General features: G+C 36.0%; 2 protein-coding genes across 4 annotated transcripts in view; one reads left to right on the top strand and one right to left on the bottom strand.

The window, feature by feature from the left end:
- Positions 1-24,235, top strand: part of LOC129057614 (protein FRG1-like) — a 309,759-nt gene that overhangs the window by 59,766 nt on the left and 225,758 nt on the right. The gene's annotated exons all lie outside the window — the stretch shown is intronic.
- On the bottom strand, positions 120-24,033 carry LOC100442656 (protein FRG1B-like). Of its 3 annotated transcripts, XM_054547791.2 has the most exons (10): positions 23,811-24,033; positions 22,860-23,042; positions 21,592-21,662; positions 12,586-12,711; positions 11,750-11,847; positions 9,899-10,013; positions 7,516-7,620; positions 6,674-6,712; positions 4,242-4,333; positions 120-1,970 (listed from the first exon to the last, which is right to left on the bottom strand). In XM_054547791.2, exons 4-10 carry the CDS (start codon positions 12,649-12,651, stop codon positions 1,832-1,834), a joined length of 654 nt encoding a protein of 217 aa, XP_054403766.1. In that variant the 5' UTR covers positions 12,652-12,711; positions 21,592-21,662; positions 22,860-23,042; positions 23,811-24,033; the 3' UTR covers positions 120-1,831. The 3 variants fall into 3 exon arrangements, 1 of the variants encoding a protein (XP_054403766.1); XR_010136242.1 differs by lacking the exons at positions 120-1,970; positions 4,242-4,333; positions 6,674-6,712; positions 7,516-7,620; positions 11,750-11,847 and having other exon boundaries at positions 9,898-10,013; positions 23,811-24,032; XR_010136243.1 differs by lacking the exons at positions 120-1,970; positions 4,242-4,333; positions 6,674-6,712; ... (1 more) ...; positions 9,899-10,013; positions 11,750-11,847 and adding an exon at positions 10,020-10,269 and having other exon boundaries at positions 23,811-24,032.

Below are 24,235 nucleotides of genomic sequence, written 5' to 3'. Positions count from 1 at the left end.
ATATCCTTGCATACAAGATGGAAGAAGAGTGGACCAGATGACAATATTTAGATGCAGTCATTCTTAACTTCCGTTGCTCTCCCAGTGGTCTAGCTGTGGTTTGTAAAAAGTGGAATGGGAGGAATAGGGAAGGAGCCCCCACCTACCCTCTCCCATGGTCCACTTGTCTTCCTTCACTAGTGGATAAAGTCCACGGGAACAGGCAAGTTATTTTAAATCTGTATCTTCTGTTGTCAAGATCTGTAATTAGTTCTGCTTGCTGGACTGGGGACAGGAACCAAGGGAACATGAGGGTGAACGAGTTAACATGGAGTGCAGGAACACACTGTGCCTACATGCAGAATGTTTGTGACAGGAAAGCCAGTCAGCAGGCAGATGGTCTCAGATACCAAGCTAGTGTTGGGAAGGAAGGTTCAGTCTCTTGAAGGCGGTGTTCCTCATTGTGTGGTTTGTATCACTTGCTTCAGAATGACCTGGAGTACTTGTTAAAATGCAAATTTTGAGCCTAATCCTAGACCTCCTAAGCCTGCATCTCTACAGATGGATCTCAGTAGTCGATATTGGAAACGTGCAGGTCCCTAGGAGATGCTTATGCATATATATTTGAACTGTTGTGTTTAAGGGTTAGGGAGCTGACAGAAGCAAGGAATAGACCAAGCCCTTGGGTGGGAAGGCTCCATAACCTTGGCACTGTTAGCATTCTGGGCGGAACAGGATTATGCCACATGCTTTGCAGCATCCCTAGCCTCTACCCTCTAACACCGTATTCCAGTTGTGAAAACCAAAAATGTCCCCTGGGAGGCAAAATAGTCACCAGTTGGGAACCGGAACCTCTGCTTTGTGGGATCAGAGTGGTTACTTTGTTCCCAATCCAAGGATCAGAACACACGATGAGAGAAAGTCCAGCTATTGGAACTGGAGTGCCAAGTTGAAGCTAGACCTACAACAAAAGCTCCAAAAGCTCCTTTATAGGGCTGATCCCATGCCTCAGCTACCTAGCTTGTACAGATGCCATGTAACTCTAGATTTGGTGACAGAAGGAATTTAAAGGCTAGAACTAGATAGGGTCTTTCAGGTTAGGCCAGCACACAACGTGGACTTTTGACATCATCCAGATGCTTGAACCAACCTCAGTCCTGAGGCAGAATTTCCCGTGGCATCTGATACACGGCCTGGATTTGGAGCTCTCACTGGGATTAGATGCCACGAGAATATTGTGTTTAGGAACTCTGAAAGAGACAGGCTTCAACAAAGCAGACCTAAGCAACACGTAGCATCTGAACTTCTTTATTAGCTTCCATTCCAGCCCACGAGGACAAAAGCATCACATACATATCCACTGTGGCAAACCTGTCCTCAGTAGGGATTTTCCCCAGTACTACTCTCGCCTCTGTCCTGAGCCCACTTGCTTCTTTGTATTGTTTCCACTTTCTGTCCCACTCCCTAATAGATGATTTTTCCTCTCTGACCAGCCCCGTAGTTCTGATATTTGGATTGTCTGTGATCTGAGTAGTACTTAGGAGGTAGAATCAAAGCCTTGTTGATTGGATTGGGAGTTTCTCACTTCCTATTAAAGGCATTGATTAAGCATCTATTGTATAAAGTAAAGTAAGGTTATGATCCAGTAAGAAAGATTCCACAAGTAGCGCAGGAAGAATTGGTTTCTAGTACACTTCATGCTTCAGGACAGGAAATCCAAAAAAAAATTCTGTGGTACGTTAAATGTGTACTGTAAGTTTCATTTCCATATGAAAAACTGTAGTTAGCTAAAAAGTACATCCATGAAGAATACTGATTAAACTTGCTTAATCCTGGTTAAACTAGCTACTAGCTAAACAACAATTTCACAATAACTCAAGAACTCTGTAAAAGCATTTCCTCTGAATATTTCATTCAGAAAAAAACACAAAAAGATAAGGCAGAAACAAAAGTCCCAGTCATTTGCAGTATCTGTCGGTTTCAATTTGGCTCTAATGTTAAAACAAAGAAAAATAGTAAAATTAATCTATGTAAAACATGTCATATATATTCAACTGCTAATAAATATAAAAAGCTCTAAAAATGTGTGCTCAATTTTGGTTACTGTGTTACCACAACACTTATATTAAAATATGTATACTTTTAAATTTGGTTTCTATAAAAAATGGATTCTAATCTTATAAAAGTTATTTCCTAATATTCAATAAATGTTGTCTAAGGGGTTTTTCAATCCAAATAGCAATTTTAATTATTCCAGAATTTAATGGTGCTCTAGATTTCCATTTAACAGGGTGAGAATGCTGTATTATTACAAGTGATAAAAGTTACAGGACATAGAGGTTATTCCGTTTTAGAGACCACATCCTGATTATATTTTTAACCTCTTCTTGATTTCTTACAACTACATACATATTCATTTGCTCAGCTGGAAAAAAATTCTTAACATTATTTACCAACTTTAGGTATGAACTCTACCAGCTAGTTTACAGGAAATATGTAATTAAACATTGCCTTTATCAAGTAATGTAAAAAAAGGGTAAGAGTAACTTTGGAACATATGACTTGAATGAGCGGCTGGTGATTATCAAAATCTGGCACTTAATTGATTTATACTTGTACACTCACAGCTAAACATCTCTGTTTTTCTACGTTGTAACTCTAGGACATTACTTGTCTACATAGGAAGAGTAATAAATATTAATAATGTGCTATGATAAACATCCTGCTCTCTTCCAAATCTTACAAAAAAACTGCTTCAATTTCACTTGTTTAGCTTTTATTCTTAGTTTTTTAATTGATCTATGCTTATTTTAAGGAACCTGAACTACTCTAACAGAATCCACATAATTTTTATATTAGTCAAACTTCTTCTCTCTAACTCTGGTTGTAATAGTTATAAAAAGATAATGATAAATTTATGAAGTAGATACAGTCAAACCTGAATTTCTTAAAGTATATACTTAGAATTGGTTATAATTTTTAGATATTCTTTCTTGACAGTCCTTTCCCAAACTCATGATATCCTCTCTAGGTAATATTGCCACACTCATAAATTAGAAATAAAGACAAAAATGTGAAAACTACAGTAATTTAAGAGAATATAGGTTTTCTACATGCTATTTCTATTGGCTACTGAAAATAGTGGAAATAAGTAAATAAATAGCTACCTGTCCAGAAGCATCTCATGCAAAAATCCATTTTTCTGAGCCTTTTTAAGAATTTTACTGTCTTCTTTAATTATTTTAACTTTGTGGTCTTGGAAGCTCTGAAATTTCTTTCTCCAAAGAAAATGTCTTCATTGAAAAATACCTCAAACTCTGATTATACATATTTACTATTAAATTTATAAATACTGTTAATTTCTTTTTCACTTATTAAAAAGTCTAATTATAGGCCAGGCACAGTGGGTCACACCTGCAATCCCAGCACTTTGGGAGGCCAAGGCAGGCAGATCACTCGAGGTCAGGAGTTCGAGAACAGCCTGGCCAACATGGTGAAACCCCGTCTCCACTAAAAATACAAAAATTAGCCGAGCATAGTGGCGTGCGCCTGTAGTCCCAGCTACTCGGGAGGCTGAGAAAGGAGAATCACATGAACGTGGGAGGCGGAGGTTGTGATGAGCTGAGATCGTGGCACTGCACTCCAGTCTGGGGGACAGAGCGAGACTCCTTATTGAGGAAGAAAAAAAAAGTCTAACTGTATTTTTTTTAATAAGCTGGAGATTCTGAACAACAAAGATGACCTTCATGACCCCTCAAGAGCAGGGCCACTCATTGATTGGGTACCACAAGGCCCCACTTCTATTAGGGCATGCTGGCTGCAGTCCCCTGTGTCCTGGCCATAGCACAGACTTTGACAGGCATCACGCCCATTCTATGAATTAATAGAGAGATTGACTAACCCGAGTGACTAGCTTTGGGGGCTGATGGGATGATTAGGAAAACTGAACCCTCAAGAAAAAAAAGCATTTAGCTCAGTGCTCTGTCCTAGAGGCTACATTGTGTTGCCTCTTCTTGTCCACCAGTTTTCATTTTTTCAGACAGTGTCTTGCTCTGTCACCCAGGCTGGAATGCAGTGGAGATCAGAGCTTACTGTAGCCTTGAACTCCTGGGCTCAAACAATCCTCCTGTCTCAGCCTCCTAAGTGGCTGGGCCTAGAGGCATGCACCACCATCCTCAGCTAATTAGGTAATTTATTTTGAAAGCACTTTGAGAAGCACTTCACTGTCAAATCTGTAGGTCTAAAAGGAAAAGCATACATACACATAATTGATTTCACATTGTTTTAAATTTCCTTTGTCTTCTTCTGGAATGTCATCTTTTTTCTTGGTTTCTCTTTCAGCGCAGGATCTAATCTAGATATGGGAAAAGAGAATCCAACGGGTTATATGTTTATCTTCCACCTTCCCCACTTTACATATCACATAAGAACATTCGAGATGATTTCTTATGCAGAAGAAAAAATTAACTGAGCAACAATATTCAGAAAAAGACTGGTTCTGGCTATGTGTTTTTACTTCATATATATAATCTATATGAGTAAGTGCTATCACATGCTTCCTCCTCAGCCCTTGTGTCAGAAACACTACAGACAAAATTATTTCAGAAACATTTTATACATCAGATCCTGCTAGGCAATAAAGCAATCATTAATTTAATTTTGTCCTCCAAGTGAATACACTAGGATCAAATTATCCCTAGTAGAGAAGTGTCATTTGATCAGATTGAAAGCTCAATAGCTATTTTACATTGCACAGGCTATTAACAAACTATTAAAACTTTTAACATTACACAACTTGTTTTTAATTAATTGGAACCCACCTCTTTTAGTAGCTTCTTATGTCCTCCTAAGTTGGATAGATGTTTACTATCACATGTCATAAGTTAATTAATCTGCATTCAACAATTAGGATCACCCACAGAACAGGGAATGGGCAATGGTAAGGATTCATGTCTTCTAAGGGATCTCTGTGGCCAGAGTCCAGTTTCAGAGCTGCTTAGAAAGTGATGACAAATAACATGTTTGTGCCAATGACATCTTTGTGACAGTTTTGATTTGAGGGGTCCCAGACCTCAAAACATTCCCTGCTAGGGCCTGTAACACAATGCTACCTTTAGTAAGAGGGATCTGTGTTCTGGTAGATAAGGCAAGGTCCTAAAGGTGAAGGGCTGACGGAGATTAATTAGGACAGCCTGCAATTAAATGGTATGAAAAGAGTCCTAAATAATCACTGTTCAGAGCTTCCAAGTACTTGAGTAACCAAAGAAACCCAGAAAACTTTGTATTTCATCTGAAAATTGCTTTAAATACTGAAAAATGCAATCTTTGTGTATCTTTGTGTCTTTGTATAAGTGCAAAGCACTGCACATATATTTGCAATTGTTGCCTTCAATAACACTTTTGTGATGATATCCAGATGAAAAAAATTTAAACATGATATAATAAAATATAAATAAATTAAATTAAATGCAAGTCACAAACCCACCTGCATTTCCTCAATGACCTGTTTCCTGAGAAGCAATGTGCTATGAAATACTGAGAGTGGCCTCTGGAGTCAGCTGAGCCTGGGTACACATCCTGTCTTACCACACCTTGAAATCACTGTGATTTCCATGAACTGACTGACAAAAACCACGAGGATGTAAGGAGGGTCAGAGGCTGTCTTCCTGTCTGTAAGGCTGAGCTCACATCCACCTGACAGGAGCATTATGGAAATTCAAGACTACAACGCATGTGCCAGATGCATGCAGTGAAAAAATATAGCATTTCACTTCTCTAACTGTAAGAAAATATCTGCATTTTTGATTGAAATTGTTTGAGCTTTAGATTTGAAATTATCTGAAATCAAGACTATTCTAAAAAGAAAATCAAACATATGACCGGAAATCTAACATGAAGCACGTACAGAGAATTGAGAGATGCTTTTAAATTACACTGGCAGTAAAGAAAAATGTAACATAAATTTTTATGCTCTAATTATAAGAATGAAGGGCATTTTAGAAAAGGCATTTGCCCCCTCTCTTAGATTCTTCCACTCTGGCCCCCACAATGCCAACAAATCTGGGTCAGACTGGATGCAACTTGTGATTCCCAACAGAGACAAACAAATCAAGGTTCACGATGCTCAGTATTGCGTTGGAATGACAAGACACAGAAAAACCATGTGTCAAGAAGGGGGGAGTTATTCTTTAGACACATCCTGGTATATGTTTATCATTAAAGATCAGTGGTTTTGTGAGTCTAAGAAATTAAACCTTAAATGTTTTCATCAAATTCCAGTTAACTACCTGATTTATCTAGGTTATATTAACAGTATTATTTAGAATTTCACCTTGATATGAAGATGTCTGTTTAACTTTTACAATGATGTAAAACAAACAGTAGGATTAGGGAGGGCACAGGCCACTGGTGCAACGGATAACGTGTCTAACTACGGATGAGGGAATTTAGCCTGGAATAAGGAACTTTTATTTCCAGCTTAGTGAGGCACACACATTTTAAAAATAAAATAAAAATCATGTTTCATGTGATTCATGTTTCTCCTAATGCAAAGAAGACAGGTACTATTAATAAAAATATTTTTAAAATGTAAGGGCTAAGGCCCCAGAAGTTCTGCTATGATTTTTTGTTTCATAGAGTGATTATCATCACAGAAGCTCAAGCATTACATAAATACAAACGCGTATACCCCGACCTGGTAATTCTGCTTCTGGAAATTTATCTTCAGGTCCACCTGCACATCTACAAATTGATGCATCTTCAATGTTATGTACTGCAGCACTGTTTATAAGAGCAAAAGACTGGAAACAGCCTAAATTTCCATCTATAAAAGACTACATAAATTAAGGTACATCCCTAAAATGGAATATTATGTGGCTGTTAAAAAAGAGAGAGAAAAAGAAAAGCAAGAAAAAGAGAAAATTTTGTACATTCAAACTAATAATAGAAAACTCTCCAAGATACAATTTTAAGGAAAAAAAATCAGAAGTTGAGAAGACTATAGAGGAGGCTGCCTTTAGTGTAAAAATGTTGAAAATTATAAATGTATTCATATGTTTATAAAGAAATTTTAGGAGGCTATAAAAAAACAAAACAAATGGAAAGAGGAACAGGAGCTAGAACACAGGTGAGTAAGATGCATGGCAGGCATATGTCTTCATCTTCATATGCTTTTATTTAAAAATGTTGGATCACATGTACATGTTATCTATTTTAAAAATTAGATTTTAAAATACAAGCAAGAAAACAAGAAAATGAAAGCTTAAAAAGAGCATGTGGAACTACCAGAAAAAAATACTAATCCATGGAGATAATGGCAAGGCAGCTCCTAGATGCACTGATTTCTCTACCACATTGCATAAACAAGCCATCAACTATGTGACTTATAATTAAAAATGAGTCTATTTGAAACAGCACATTATAAAAAGCTATTAACTAAATCTTTAATGTGACAGTAAATGATGATTTAACATTTTAAAGAGATACAGTCACATCGCATGTGTGAATGCAGTCATCCGTATAAAATGTCATCATTACCTTGATCATTTCTTCTTCTCCTGCTGTTTTACTTTTTGCTTCTATGTCTCCTGCTTCATTGCATCTAATAAAGCAGCTATTTGAGGCCAATAAAGCCACTTTCCCCTAAGTGAAACAAAATAACAAAATAGCCATGAGGATACTTCTTGTAGAAGAAACATTAAGTGTTTAGACTGAATTAATTTTTCCTCCCTGATTTAAAAATCACAGAAAAGAACTTAAGAGAAGAACGTAAAAAATATAATACAAGAACATATAGAAAAGGAAACCAAAATCACCTTTCATTTTACTATTCAAAGATTACCACAATAAACATTTGTAGTGTATCTTCCTAGTAGGACTAAATTCTAATTAGATGAGGTAGGATTGCTTCCTTTCTAAAAGATCTACTGAAGATAAAACTGTTTAGTTCTGTTTGAAAAATTAACTTTAAAGACAAGAACATAATTATGAATGCATACTCTATTAAAATATTAGCATTTTAAGAAAAATTTATTTTCTTCGGAATTAGAAAACATGAAAAGGTATATACAATGCCTTTGGTGTTTTGAATTTAAGAATCAATGACTGAGGGACTTTTGTGTGTGAAAATAAATATTCATATACTGTTTTAGTTTTTTAATGTTTGATGTATTCACTGCTTTCTATTAAACAAAATTTTAAAAACTGATTTTCTTGTGTATCTAAATCTGGGTTATAAATATGGTTAGCTTAACTCCCATAACAAACAAAATGTTTATTTATAACTTGTATTTGATTGATTCTTTTGGAAAACTTGGAATGCCATAATATTTAGACAAAATATTTATAAATATAATGATTACAAAATATGTTAACCTTATATCACATCCAGTTAAAAACGTGCTGATAACATGGATTTAATATCTTAGTCAAGTCACAAGGGCTGGGTGGTCTCTCATCTGGAAGGCTCCTAGTGAGCCCTGGAACATGGCAGTTCACATCGCATGGTGTGGTCCAGGTGATTTAAACCTCTGCCAAAGATTATTCAGCTGAGTCCTTTTTGCAATAGAGTTTAAAGACCCTCTTTCATTTAAATTTAAATTTTTGAAACTTAGTGTCATTCCTAAAAATAAAATGAAATGAACTTTCCTAAAGTGTTGTATTATTAGTACTATCTAAGTCATCACCCTGGCCTTATGAAATATTGGCATTTTCTACTGGTGTAACTTTTATTAGAAGTATCTCATCATAACTAGTAGGATCACCTCAAAGCGGTTGCAACACATTACAGGTAATGAAATCAATGTAGTGTTTCCTGAACGGTATTGGGTGGGTGGTGGGGAAAAGGAATACACACAGACACACAGAGGAAGGGGTAAAAGAGAATAAGAAATATCAAGGTGCATAACACATGGATAAGTAAGTATTGTTAAGTACAACTCTTGTTTCAGTTATACATATGTGTGTGCTGGGCTGCAATGTAAAAATGCATTTCTCAATGGATTAGGTCAAAACAATTTTCAAGTCACTGACTTAAGATTTTATCCTAGGGGATGAGGAACTTAGTCTAAGTGATTACCTCTTTCTGGTAGGATGTTTGTTTAATCTGTCATCTTAGAAAACACTGCTGACTTCCTATTTTCAGTTCATTATTGTATACTACTAAAGCTGCTACTCAAAGGCTGAGCTTACCTTCTATTTGCTTGTTCTGCATGGTGCCCACTGGTCCTTACTGTTTCTGATATAGTGATCTACTTTTTAAAGACAGTTTAGCACTCACATATTTTTGTTCAATCTTTACTTCTCACACAAACAGAAAAGGGAAATTATGTATTCTGTATCAACAAAGATTTAACAAAACATGCATATACTACAACTGTCTACTTACTAAAATGAAGAATTAGTATATTACCTTTTTTCTTCTTATATTAAAACTATCTTTTCGTAAACTATTTTAAGCTTATGAACTGAAAGTCTTTTAGAGATAATTTACTTCAATGAACTGTTATTATTTATATTTTATACACAAATTGTCACAACTTTGTCTTAGCTAGCTCCACAGTTCGCTTACAGTCTGTAATGTTTCTGAAAGCATCCATGATTTCTGCTACAAAGAAGATACCTAGGAACTATTCTGTTTTCCTACTCTGAGACCTAAAATTGACTGGTTCTTCAATGGAAATGAGATCCATATCTAGGCACTAAGGGTATACAGAAATAATTGTGGGCAAATGTACTAATGCTATTTTTGTTGCACTATATTATGAGATCTCTTTAAGGCTCTATGTTCTTACTGATTTATTCCAGTTTAATATATTATACTATTGCATCCTACTTTTTCTTTTTAAATATATTATGATTGACTGTTACAGACTTTCTGTTAAACTGACAGGAAGTTTTTATAAACAATAACAGCACTTACATTTTGAAAGACTGGTTCCCCCTGTTCTCTTGGTTCAGTTGCATCTGAACGCTCAACAACAAGTTCATCTGAATTTATACCAAGATATTTTCCATAGCCAGATTTCAGGGCAATTCTATACATTAATAAGATAGATAAAAGTTAAAAACTGAGAGAAAATTAATTATAGAACATCAAAACAGGACATGTGTATGTGTGTGGGTGTGTACATATCTAAAGTTTCAGACTGGACATATTCCAAGTGTTCAAAAGATGCATGTGGCTGAGTGGTGACTCACTCCTGTAATCTCTGTGTTTTGGGAAGGCAATGGGAGAATTGCTTGAGGCAAGAAGTTCAAGATCAGCCTGGACAACAGAGTGAGACTCCATCTCTACAAAAAATTTAAAAAGTTAGCTGGGCATGGTGGTGTGCACAGTTTTAAATTTAGTTTTATATTTTGCTGTTTTAATATAAACATTGTACCTTATATATTACGTAACAAATATATTCAAAATTCATCATTCTTCAATTATACCTCTTTAGTTATGAGTTCAATAATAAATTACTAAAACTTACTTTTTCTCTTATCACAAATAGTTCTATTTACATCTATTCTGTACATAAAACTGATTTATCCTTAGAAAAAATTCCTAGAAATAATTGGATCGAAGGGTATAAACTATAAAGTTCTTATGTCATCAAACTGTTTTCCAGAAAATGCTGCTTCCATTTACATTCTTACCTCAAATTAACAGAGTATGTTTTGTATCATGGATTTTTTTTTTTTAAATTATGACTCTAAGAAAATACTTGAAAACCTGATATGGGAAAAAAACAGTATCCTATTAATTTGCATTTTAGTAGTTAACTAGAACAACAATTGTTTTTTTTTTTTTCCTTTCCTTTTTAGTTTTTAGATTATCTGGTAATGTCCCTTGTTCATTTTTCTATTCAGATCTGATTGTTCGCAATTTTTCTACTGGGGTCTTCAGTGCTATGAATTCTATACAAGATACATATGAAGAGTAAAATCTCACTGCCTATTAAGGTTGTTGCAAATATTTTCCTCATTTGTCAGTTAACTTTCTTTATAATCTTTTTTTGTTTATAATTATAAAGCAGTTTAAAACTAATGAATTTTTTCTTCCTCTGCTTTTATTCTTTGTCTTTCACCCTACTTATCAGACTTTCAAAGAAAGTATAGAAATAATCATCTTAATGTGATTTTTTAAAATTATGATTTCTTTCACCTTACCAAGAATCTCCTCGGATGCCAGAATTGAATTTTACTCCTTTATACATTAATGATTATATAATGGAAATCATTATCATGTTGATGTAACCAATTACTAAAATATGTAAATTCACTTTCAGTATCTTGTACCTAAAGAATCATTCAATACTTCTGCACAAGGAGAAAATAAAAAAGGTTATTTTATAAAATGACTGTAAAAATAGTGAGTAAATATATTCTTTTGGTTGTTACAATGCTGTAACATTCTCTGCTGGTTTCAACAATATTCCTTTTTTTAGTCTTCCTGTTTGTCTTTAGACTTCCAAACAGTGAGTTTAAATATCATAGCAACAGTGAACCAGGTTTTGTACTATTTGATTTATTTTTTAATCTATCTCATTTGGTGTGTGAAATTATTAATCTTCATTTTTTAACTTACAGATCTTTTTTCCAGCCTAGCATTATATATTGATAGGAAATCCATTAAAAGTAGATCACAAAATCTACTTTTCAAAAAAGCTATTTTGTTTTTTATATCAAAATTACTGTGGGCTTAAGACAGATACTAAAATTTTTAATGAATACAATTAAATTTTTAAAATAACTAGTTACTAATTATATTACAAAATAAGCTCACCTGGAATCAGATAATTTGACAGCCATAAACTGCTCTGGAGGACTAGGGCCCTCATCAATTATTGGAGAAAAAACATTTGAAAATAAATTTGACATTTGCTGTAAATATAAAGACATTATTTTGCTTTAAAAAATGTGGTTATTTTCTTCTGCATTTAAATGTAAGAATATTCAGATATACTGATGTCACTGTAATACTGTATCTTTGGAATCAAGATCAATTTTACCTTCTTTTAACTACAGTGTTAATTTTATACACTGAGTAAGACAGGGTGATTAATGCTTATTTAATAACTTTCGAGATAGCTTCTCTTTATGTTTTAAAATACAGTCATAAATAAGCACATTTAAAAAGCTAAATGCTTTCATTTATTTAATGGATGGCCTTGCTGACCAAATGATACTGCTTTTTATCTACTAATTACTTTGTATCTCATTAGTGTTTCCTCTAATGGACTAAAGAAAATGAGCAAACTTCAAATTGTTAAATGCACCCAGGTTAGTTTTGGTAACAGGTCTGAATAAAAAAGAAATTCAAACATGTTTGACTCAAATATGTTTCCTTTTTTCTTTCCACTTACTATTTTAATTATTCATGTTGTTTTGATTTCCAAAGATACTCTTCTGGAACTACATGGAATGTTTTCAAATGCTTATGTTAGAAAGAGGGACTTGCCAATGGCTGGTAAATATTAAGGAATTAAAAAATAATGGAAGAGTCAAATTCAATGGTTCCATTCCTTTGGAAAATATTTGAGACTAGTTAGAGTTTGGCCTAAGTGAATGAATGTCCTAAAATCTACACTTGCGGCAGGATCTTCCCTTCCAGACACAAACCTTCTTTGTGTGGAGCTCCCAGGGTAAAAAGACCATTGTTAAGTGCTTGTATATAGGTTCCCTCATCCATTTCAATGGCTATGGTTCCTGAAATTTCGCCAAAGTTTTTTACTGTCCACCAGATTCCTAAAAAATAAAATTGATATTTCAACTTTATATTTTAGTTTTGACACAGAGTTCTTTGTTATTATAACTTAGTTTTAAAAACTTTTTATTTTCAGTCATAAGAAATAATACAAAGATCTCACATATCCTTTACTCGCTTTGTCTCAATGATGACATCTTGCATAAGTATCATACACTGTTAGAATCAGGAAACTGACGTTGATATAATCCATGAAGCTTATTCAGATTTCACCAGTTTTACATGTATATGCATGTATGTGCACAGATTCATGCAACTACCAGCACAGTCAGAATTAGGTTTTTAAAATACAAAATAGCAACATACAGCCAGCCATGGGGGTGCATGCCTGTAATCCCAGCTACTCGGGGAGCTGGAAAAGAGAATCACTTGAGCCCAGGAGTTCAAGGTTATAGTGAGCTATGATCACGCCACTGCACTCTAGCCTGAGTGACAGAGCAAGGTCCTGTCTCAGAAAAAGACCAAAACAAAACAAAAGACAACATGTAAGATACAAATTGATATATGGAGAACGGTCACTCTCCTGAAAGACCCCAGCCATCTATTCATGCCTGCTTTCCAGAGGCAATGTCTATCATAATGTTTCTTAAAAATGCCTCTACAGGAAGACTTTCTAGCGTAGTAACCTTTTTTTTTTTTTGAGACGGAGTCTCAGTCTTTCACCCAGGCTGGAGTGCAGTGACGTGATCTTCGCTTATTGCTACCTCTGCCTCCCGGGTTCAAACAACTCTCTGCCTCAGCTTCCCGAGTAGCTGGGGTTACAAGAGCCTGCCACCATGCCTGAATAATTTTTTTTGTATTTTCAGTAGAGACGGGGTTTCACCACATTGGCCCGGCTGGTCTTGAACTCCTGACCTCATGATCCACCCGCCTCTGCCTCCCAAAGTGCTGGGATTACAGGTGTGAGCCATGGCGCCTGGCCAGTAATCTTAACTATGATTTTAGATTGAAAGCAAAATGAGCAGAATCTGTGTCTATGTATACTAAATTCCGATTTTCCAATAGAAATATTAGACTCTAGCAAAAATTATTTTAACAGTTGTTATAAAAGTTTATATCTTAATGTTAAAAAATATCCTCAAACCTCCTCCTAAATTGTACTTTAACTAGAGTAGAAATGAGTCAATCATCAACTGGATATTACATATTAAGGAATTCTTGTTAATTTTACAAGGTCTGATAATGACATACTATAATGTATAAAAATAAAGAACAAAACAGGTGATGAGAGAAATACATACCACGTTAAGAAATGTACATTTATGTACTTATGGGTAAAATGACATAATATCTGTGATTTTACTTAAAATTTTCTACGAAAAAATGTGTGTGTGGGTGATTAAGTAAATGAAATGAGATTGGCAAAATATTGATAATTAATGCTGGGGCCTGGGCACATGGGGATCCATTATATTCTTCTATGTATGGATTAGCTTGGATATCACCATAATAAAAAGGTTTTAAAGATTCAGTTAATTCCACTGCACAAAATTTTCTATTCAACTAAACATTTCATGATTTTCATAATCAATTTTAAAATACATAAAATTTTAGCTAAAATGAAGTTGGACCCTTATCTAACACCAAATACAAAAAGTAACTTAAAATAGACCAAAGACCTAAATGTAAGAGCTAAAGTTAGAAAACTTTTAGAAGAAAATGGGAAAAGCTTCACGACAATGAATTTGGCAATGATTTCTTATATAGAGCATCAAAGGCACAGGCAACAAAAGAAAACACAGACAAACTGGACTTCATCAGAATTAAAAACTTCTGTGCATCAAGAGCCACTGTCAACAGAGTAAAAGGCAACCCAGAGAATGGAGAAAATATTTGTAAACTACATACATTGTAAGGAATTAATATCCAGACTATATAGAGAACTCCAAAAAGACAAACACCACAATTCAAAACTGGGCAAAGGATATACACGGACATTGCTCCAAAGATGATATACAAATGGCCAATAAGCACTCGAAAAGATGCTCAACATCACTAGTCACTAGGGAAATATAAATCAAAACCATAATGCAATACCACTTCACACCCATTAGAATGCTATTATCAAAACAAACAAAAACCAAAAAACAGAAACCAAGAAAACCAGAAAAACAAATGTTGGGCAGGATGTGGAGAAACTGAAACCCTCTGCAATGCTGGTGGGAAGGTAAAATGGTGCATGCATTTAAATGCCACTGAAGTGTACACGTGAAAATAGAAAAACTGGCAAATTCTATATTCTGTGTATTTTACCTCCACACACACACAAAACCAATGGAGAAAAACAAAATTAATCAAAATTAAAATTTCATCTAAAGACGATTAGAAAGCAATAAAACTAATGACAATTTAGATGATTGAGTTATAGCTACAATTGTTTTCAGTAAAAGAAATAATGCTTTATTCTGAATCATTATGAACAGTGTTATGATTAGCAAGTCTTTCTTATAAATGTAATAGTTAATAATTTTAAATTAGTTTTACTTTGTATGTTCTATGCCACATTCACCAAGTACACTTAATATTAAATAAAATCATTTAAATATAATATCTTATTAATGTTTTGCAAATGAAGAAGAAATTTCTGGCAGACAAACTCCTCAAAATTTTCACACTCTGTCCAAGTAGGGAATTGATACAATAACATTACTTACAATATTGTCAACTGAAAAAGAAATTACTTTGAGCAGATGCCAGTATTTTTTCTCAATGAGATTTCAAAGAATAAGAAAGCTAAACACACTATCATCAAGAATTAAATGTGAGCATTCTACCTATTTTCTGCAAGTGGCCTACATTCAACCTTTGGAGGTATGCTTATATGTTTAACGACTAAAGTAACATAACATAATACTTAACAGTGCCACTCGGGGGTTTTAGCTGTGAAAAAGCAGTGGATCCTAAGAACAGTGGGCACTGAAGTTGCCTGTCTCTATGTCAGGTTACTGCTCAAGCTGTGTATATGCTGCAGACGCCCAAGCTGAATTTAAGAGAATCCGCTCTAAAACATTACTTGCTATTTAGACACATGCTTAAAGTTATTTCCCTTTAAACTTTAGGCAGATTGTGAAATATTCCCGCTGTGTTGTCTCACAAGGCATAATAAAGCTTTTCACATATTTTCACATAGTTTAGAATGTTTACATATGTCTGGCATGCCTGTAATCTAGCACTTTGAGAGGTGGAAGCAGGAGAATCACTTAAGCCCAGGAGTTCAAAATCAGCCTAGGTAACAAAAGGAGACCCCCACCTTTACAAAAAAATTAAGAAATTAGCTGGGTATGTTGGTACAAGACTGTGGTCCCAGCTACTCGGGAGTCCTAGATGAGAGGATTGCTTGAGTCTATGAGGTTGAGCGTGCACTGAGCCATGATCATGTCACTGCACTCCAGCCTGAGCAACAAAGCAAGAGCCTGTCTCAAAAAAAAAAAAAAAAATGGCCTGATGCACCAGTGTCATGGCTGATAAGATACTACCAGGGCACCCTCATTCTAGCATCAAGGCTGTGTGACAGCTCACCTCGCCTTCTGACTAACTCAGTGCTTCTGTGCTAAGGGCCTCTTTAAATCTCTGCCTTCATTATTTGCTTGGCACAAAGGAATGATATATCTTAGATTTTGTAATGGAATTTTCTTCCCCAATCTTACTGTAGTCTAAGTACCCTTCACAGAACTTCTATTAACCCATAGCTTACTTAGCTTTAGTTCCTGGGTAAATCAAATCTGCGTTTTGCAAACTACGATGTTGTAAGTTCAATTGCTTCTGAATCTAGCAGAACTCAGTGAAACTCTTTGCTTACAGACATGCTCATTTTTATGAATGTCACACATGGGATTCTCCATGTGAAAGGCAGAATTTCTTTCATCCTATTTACCAATCCCTTCAGATCCCTGTGAGCAACCAACAGAACAGCTTTAAAAAATTAAAAGTTTTTTTCTTTCCCTTCACAGATAGACACATGCTTACTTATACGGCAAGTTTAGAAAATCCACAATGCAAAAGAAGGTGGAAGGACAAAGAGAAAAAGACGCAGAAGGACTTCCTCTTCCAGCCGAGATGGACTTGCCCTCCCACGATGACCAATGAGAAAACTGAAACTGGATAGAATATTTGAGAAAACTCTTTTTGGGGATTGGAACACAGGCAGAACGGGACTGTGATATTTGAGAACAGGAAAACACAGGAAGCAAATCTCACACACACTTCTGTTTTCTGCCCAATGGCAGTTTCTTGACCACACAGAGAGAGGTAGAGACCTCTAAAAATGAGGCAATGTCACTGTCACTAAGCTGAGAGTCTTGCAGTGCTAACATGTTTGGAGTTTATAGAATAAGGTACAGGAGAAGAAGGAACTACATACAAGTGAGGCCTCAAAAGTGTATGCAAAAGTTCTCTGCAGGTCTGGGGCCAAGGGCTGGGGGGAGTGCATACAGTAGGCAGGCTCCACAAGGCCTATACAGAGTGGCTGGCACTTCTGAGGGCTGACTGGAGATGCCAGAGATCACACAAATTTGGGACACAGCAGAGTGGCGAGAACTCACCAAGTATACCTAGAACATGTGACAGAGGCCCATGAGTATGAGCCTTTCCTAGAGTAAGAGTCACTGTCTAAGTCTACAGGCAAAAACCTAATAAATAAGCACAAACTAACAAAGTCCCAGGCTTGACAGGAGCAAAAGGGTCGTCAAATAATTTAACTAGGCATTAAGACATTTAACAGAAATAAAGGTTAAAATGTTATGAAAATGAAAGACTGAATTCATGAGGAAGACTTAAAAATCCTAAATGTGTACACATGACAGCTTCAAAATACTTTAAGCAAAAACTGCTCAAGTAGACAGATCTAGAATTACAGCTGGAGATTTTAACATAACTGGGAATACATAGCAGGATGAGTAAAAAATCAGTAAGGACCCAGAAGATGTGCAGTCACAAGCTCCACTAGTTCATCTAACTGACATCTAAAGAACACTGAACCACCGGGCGCCACGGCTCACGTCCGTAAACCCAGCACTTTGGAAGGCCGAGGTGGGTGGGTCTCCTGAAGTCAGGAGTTTGAGACCAGCTTGGCCAACGTGGTGAATCCCCGCCTCTATTAAAAATATAAAAAATTAGCCAGGCGTGGTGGCAGGTGCCTGTAATTCCAGCTCCTCCGGAGGCTGAGGCAGGAGAATCACTTGAACCAGAGAGGTGGAGGCTGCAGTGGAGCCTAGATTGCGCCACTGCACTCCAGCCTGCTGGGCAACAGGGCGAGACTTCATCTCCAAAAAAAAAAAAAACAAAAAACCCCTGAACCAACATCTGCAGAATACACATTCTTTTCAAGTGTACATGGAAATTCACTAAGAAAGTATATTCTCCAACTATACTATAAATGAATTAGAAATCAGCAACAATAACAAACCTATAATATCTCTATGTAGTAGAAATAAAAAACAATACACTTTTAAATAACTCAAGTGTCCACGAAAAGAAAAATCACAAGGAAAACTAGATAATATTTTGAATGGATTGAAAATGAAAACAAAATGTGTTGACTGTAACTAAAACTAAAGTGGAATGAAGAGATCTAACTCCCTTCTTAAGAAGCAATAAAACAAGAGCAAAGTAAACTGAAAATAAGTTAAAGGGAGGAGAAAAAAGACTAAAAATAAATGAAATAGAAAATGAAAAAAAGAGAAAATAAGTAATACTGAAACAGGCTTGTCCAATCTGAGGGCTGCATGTGATACAGGCCAGCTTTGAATGCAGCCCAACACAAATTCATAAACTTTCTTGAAACATTATGAGATTTTTTTGCTTTTCCTTTTCTTTTGGCTCATCAGCTTATCGTTATTGTATTCTATGTGTGGCCCAAGACAGTTCTTCTCCTTCAATTGTTGTCCAGGGAAGCTAAAAGATTGCATACCCCTGTACTAAAAGATCATTAATGATCTAAAATAAGTGATCTTATAAAGAATTGATAAACCTCCAGCTAGACTGACTGATCCAGGAAAAAACACAAAAAACACAAATTAACAATATGAAGAGACTGCAATACAGATTAGATTCTACAGGCATTAAAAGGATATTAAAGGAATATTCTGAACAATTTTATGCCAATAAATCCAACAACTTGGATGAAAGGAAATTTTCCTAAAAGACACAAATTACCGAAACTGACAACAGAAAAATCTGAAAATATCTCTTAAAAAATCTTAATTCTCCCACAAAAAACTAAAACCAAACCAAACCAAACCCTCTAGGTTCAGATGACCTCACTGGTAAATCCTATCAAACATGTAAAGAAGAAATCATACCCATGTTACACAGCTATTTCCAAAAACAGGGAAGGAGACAGCACTTCCCATCTAATTTTATGACACCCAATATCACTTGACACCAAAATCAAATAAAGACATTACAAGAAAAGGATACAAAAGTCCAATATCTCCCATCAACACCAATATAGAAATCTTAAAAAAAAAAAAAAAAAAAAACCTAGAAGTTAACTCTAGCAATATTCCAAAGGACAATGCACCACAACCAAGTGGGGTTTATCTCAGGGATGTAAAGTTAGTTTAAAAGTTGAAAATGAAACCAATGTAATTCATTGGCAGAATGAAGAAATTTGTATAATCATCTCAACAGATACAGAAAGAGGCATTTGACAGCATTAAACATCGTTATGATAAAAACTCCCAAGAAACAAAGTTTAAAAGGAATGTCTTCATTTTGATAAAGGTTTTCTCTGCAGATCCTATAGACATCACACCATATGGTGGACTACTGAAAGCTTTCTGCCTAAGCTTGGAAAAAATGCAATTATGCGCATTCTCGTGACTTCTGTTCAACACTATGGAAGTGCTGGACAGTATAATAACCAATAAAAAGCAAGACAAGACATAAGGATTAGAAAGAAAGAAGTAAAACGATAGTCACAGGAAACATAATTGCAAATTTCTTAGTTTTCTATATAAACAAAGCACTAGAAGTAATAAGTGAAACAGGCTTATCAGACTACAACGTCACTATACAAAAATCAACTGCATATGTATATACTGACAGCAAAAAACTGGAAAATCAAATTCAAAAGTTGTATTGACAGTAGTGCAAAATTATAAAACACTTAAGAATAAATTTTTAAACAGGCATGCAAGACTGCTACATTGAAAATTATGAAATATTGAGGCCCAATATTAAGATGTTGATTCTCCCTCAAATGTTCTGGACTCAATACAAAATCTGAGAAAATCCAACAGGCTTCACTGTAGAAATTAATAAACTAATAGCAAGTACAAAGTTGGAGGACACACACTACCTGATCTCAAGACTTCATGAAATTATAACAATCAAGAGAAATATACCAACAGAAAAACAGACAATCGATAGAACACAGTCCAGAAATAGACCAATAGAAAGGTAATTGATTTTTTATGAAGATACAAGACTGGATTAATGGAAAAAGGAAACACCAGTGGTGCTGGCACAAATGTCTATCATGATGTTAAAAAAAAAAAAAAGTAAATCTTGAAACCAAACTCACACCATGCCAAAAATTAATTTGAGATTAATGACTGATTTAATGTAAAAACTAAAGCTATGATGCCTCTAAAAGACAATGTACAATATTTTCCTGACTTTGGGATAATCAAAGATCTCTTAGATCAAAGAGATAAGGCAGTAACCATAAAAGAAAAAAATAAATTAAGCTTTATAAAAATTAAAAGCTTCTGACCATCCTGGCTAACATGGTAAAACCATGTCGCTACTAAAAACACAAAAAATTAGCTGGGCGTGGTGGCGGGTGCCTGTAGTTCCAGCTACTTGGGAGGCTGAGGCAGGAGAATGGCAAGAACCTGGGAGGTGGAGCTTGCAGTGAACCGAGATCACGCCACTGCCCTCCAGCCTGGGCGACAGAGCGAGACTCCATCTCAAAAAAAAAAAAAAAAAAAATGCTGTCCATCTGAAAACCACCATTAAGAAATTGAAAAGATAAAACTCAGACTGGGAGAAAAGACTGATAACACCATCAACTCTTGGCAAGGATGTAACTGGAGCACTAATTCATTCTTGGTGGGAGGGTAAAATGGCACAACCACTTTAGAAAATTTTTGGCAGTTTCTTACATAGTTAAACATTCACCTATCCTTTGACACAGCAATTCCACATCTACATATCTACCCTAGATATTTACCCTAATTTTAGAATTATTGATTTGCCATTTCAAAAGCAATGATTCTTCCAGAACAGTAGCTTTATACCATTCCATATTTTATATATTTTTTAAGCTACCATAATTTATGAAGATTCAAAATGTAACTTGCCAAGTTTTAAAAGAGAAAAAAAAGTATGGAAACAACTAAATGGAAAATAGGCTGGTTAAATGTGTTTGGATCAGTTTATTTCCAGTATCATTTACAGGCTACCCTGATATTTATTTAAAATTTTCATTCATTTTAGAGTTGACAAAATAATGATTTTTCCTGTGAAGATACATCGTTTAAGAGACAACTGACTTCTATAACTAAAATGTATACATGTTCAAAGACAACAACATGTAAAATATATTTGGTTGAATAACATTTACATTAAGCCTTTAAAATTATGTATCGGAATCTCCAGCTACTAAGCAGTCTAATGGTGCCTACTAAGTCAGAGAGTTGTAATTCCTCTCTCCTGTGCTCTGTTCTGACAATGAAGTAGAGGCATCAATAGCATCTACTGTGCTAAAGAATAAATGGAATTCACAACTGTAGGTAATATTTAAGCACTTTAAGACAAATATGAATACATCATAAATTTCTAACTAGGAAAATATTTTCAATGAGATCTCAAGAAATGTTAATTTTTTCAGAATAGAGCACTGAAAACTGACTCACCAACAATATCAAGCTGGGTTTCTTCATCTTCTTCTCATTTTCTCTTATTATCTTTGCTCTTTTTCTTCTTACTACAGGACATAATTTATATAGATGAGTTTAGGTATATTGATTTGTGTGATAAATAAATATCATAAGATTGAAACTTGGAAGTCTTTTAAGCTGTTTCATTTATAAATTATTGACTTAGGAAGACTTACATTGCTATGCCCTCTTAAATACAGTACTGAGAATTTGCTTCAGGCTTTGTACATATTATGTTAAAGTTCAACGCAGATTGTAGAGCCACACTGCCAGATTTTAAATCCTGATTCTGTCACTTCTTAGCTCTGCGATTTTTGGAAAAGGTACTGAATCTCTCTGTGAGTCAGTTTCTCCACTTAAAAAATTAGGATAATAACTTAACCCTTAAGGCTATTGTGAGGATTAAGAGGTAATATGCATCTTCACACATTGCTGGTGGAAATGTAAAATGGTGCAGCATCTACAGGAAACAGTTTGTGGTTCCTCAAAATGTTAGAGTTACCATATGACCCAGCAATTTTACTCCTAAGTATGTATACCCAAGGGAAATGAAAACATATGCCCTCAAAAATACTTACATAAGAATATTCACACTAGCATTAGTCAAAATAGTCAAAAAGGGGAAACAACCTAAATTTTCATCAACTGACGAATGGATGAACAAAGTGTTACATCCATAAAATGGACTACTACGCAGCCATAAAAAGGAACAAGTGCTACAACAATGATGGACCTCAAGAATATTATAAGTGAAAGAAGCCATATACAAAAGGCCACATGTTGCATGATTTCTTAGGAAATATTCAGAATAGGCAATTTCACATACATAGTAGACTAGTGGTTGCCAAGGACTAGGAGAGGGAGAGGATGGGATGTGACTGCTTTAATGGGTAGGAAGAGATTTCCTTCTGAGATGACGAAAATGCTCAGCAACTAGACAGTGGTGAACCTCATGAATATATACTAAAAACCACTGACTGTACAAAAGGGTGAATTTTATAATTACGAATTACGTCGCAATAAAAAAATAAAAAATCAAGAGCGATTTGAAAAATGTTAATGTGCAAAGTGCCTACAACAATTTCTTGGCACACTGAAAGTGCCATATAAGCATTAATTATGATCATTACGATAATCTTAAGACACTCTTGTCTGCATTTTCATCATAAAGTTTTCAGAAGATAACTCACCACTCCTCACAGGAAATTCACAGAGTAAAAATCTCAGATTCATTCAGAACATACCTGCCACTTATTCTGGCATCTTCATGAGCCCAGACTCCTTGAGAGGGTTCTCAAGGGCAGTGGCTTCAGCTCACTCCTTGATACTTTCTTTCCATCTCGTCTAAAAATATCAAAACCTCTGTTTATCACGGAGACCAGGAGGAAATGCTCAATATTTCTATGTACAGTCAACCTCGGGCAAATCTGCCAGGTATAAAAGAAGCGGGGATATGAGTGCACAGGTATTTTTCTCCTAAAGAGCTAATAAATTACCACTACGACCTCCTCCTCACATTTGGCTCAATTTATTTACTGCATATATGTTCTCTCATTGAATCCTCACAGTCTTCTAAAGGTATAAAAAATGGTCTGAAAGTATAAATGTGTAAACGGAGGTTCAAAGATATTTGATCTGTTAATGAGTAAATGGAAGTTCAGACATATTAACCAATTTGCCACAAATTACAAAATTAGTAAATGACAGAGTGCAGGTTCGAGCCCACATCCCTATCAAAGCCCATATACACCTCAACCACTGTGTGATTCATCCTGGTTTCACTCTACATATTAGCTTAGAAAAAATTAATCAATAATTTTTCCAGGAAGAGACAATGGAGAAAATAATCATCCCTAACAAAGGAAGTTATTATCATGAACTACGAGATCAGACTAACACAGACCACCAGGCAGAGGCCTGGAGAGATGCCTCAGGGGACCCAAACTCGTGGGTACGGGGCCACGGGTCACCCGCCCGTCTGTCCTGTTTCCAGGGTCGTCCGCACGGGAGACTGCTCCTCTCTGCACAGGCGCCAGGAACCGCGGTCCTGCCTCTGTCCAGTCTGGATGGGGGCCAGGGCGAAGCCTAGGAGGCCACAAAGCCGGCTCTCCGGGCCACGACTTCTACCGGATTCGCGGGGGTGGAGTGCGTCCGAAAAGAACTGAGGAGGCTGCCGCCGGAGCTGCAGGACCCACCTCTTCGCCTTGGTTCCCTTGAGCACAAGCTTGGTAGACTTCACATAAGAGTTCTCGTCCATGGCTCCGGGAGACTCCTGCACGGAGAGGCTGAAGCCGACTCAGGACGAGTATGTGACCCGCAGCAGCACCAAGGCGGAGAGGAACAGAAGTGGAGGCGAAGTAAACACTCCTTGACAGCGTACGTCTGTCCAGAACCCACCTTCGTCTTGACCCAAACGCTGAATGGCTGAGATTTCCACTTCCGCGTTTCTGCTGGGGAGCTATGGCGGTCGCAGAGGGCCGAAAGATGTCCGCACGCAGCTGCTCCCTGACTCCCTCTCGAGGAGCCCCTGAGGATTAGCGCCTCCCCGAGGGGAGGAAAGCCCGCCTGAGCCCGCAGGTGTGGGCTGTGGTGGGGCTGCCGGGTGCGCTGTGGAACCGCC

The sequence above is a fragment of the Pongo abelii genome, chromosome 12 (assembly GCF_028885655.2).
Source record: "Pongo abelii isolate AG06213 chromosome 12, NHGRI_mPonAbe1-v2.0_pri, whole genome shotgun sequence".
In the NCBI taxonomy this organism is placed as follows: Eukaryota; Metazoa; Chordata; class Mammalia; order Primates; family Hominidae; genus Pongo; species Pongo abelii.
This window is presented reverse-complemented; position numbering and strand designations above follow the sequence as displayed.

What these genes read in the sequence shown, in the direction of transcription:
- LOC100442656 (XM_054547791.2), bottom strand. Translation starts at nt 12,651, where the DNA reads ATGAGGGAACCTATATACAAGCACTTAACAATGGTCTTTTTACCCTGG. An exon ending in GGGAACCAGTCTTTCAAAAT is followed by an intron (nt 7,621 to 9,898) that starts GTAAGTGCTGTT and finishes TGTTTCACTTAG; the next exon opens with GGGAAAGTGGCTTTATTGGC. An exon ending in TCCAGAAGCAGAATTACCAG is followed by an intron (nt 4,334 to 6,673) that starts GTCGGGGTATAC and finishes TCCCATATCTAG; the next exon opens with ATTAGATCCTGCGCTGAAAG.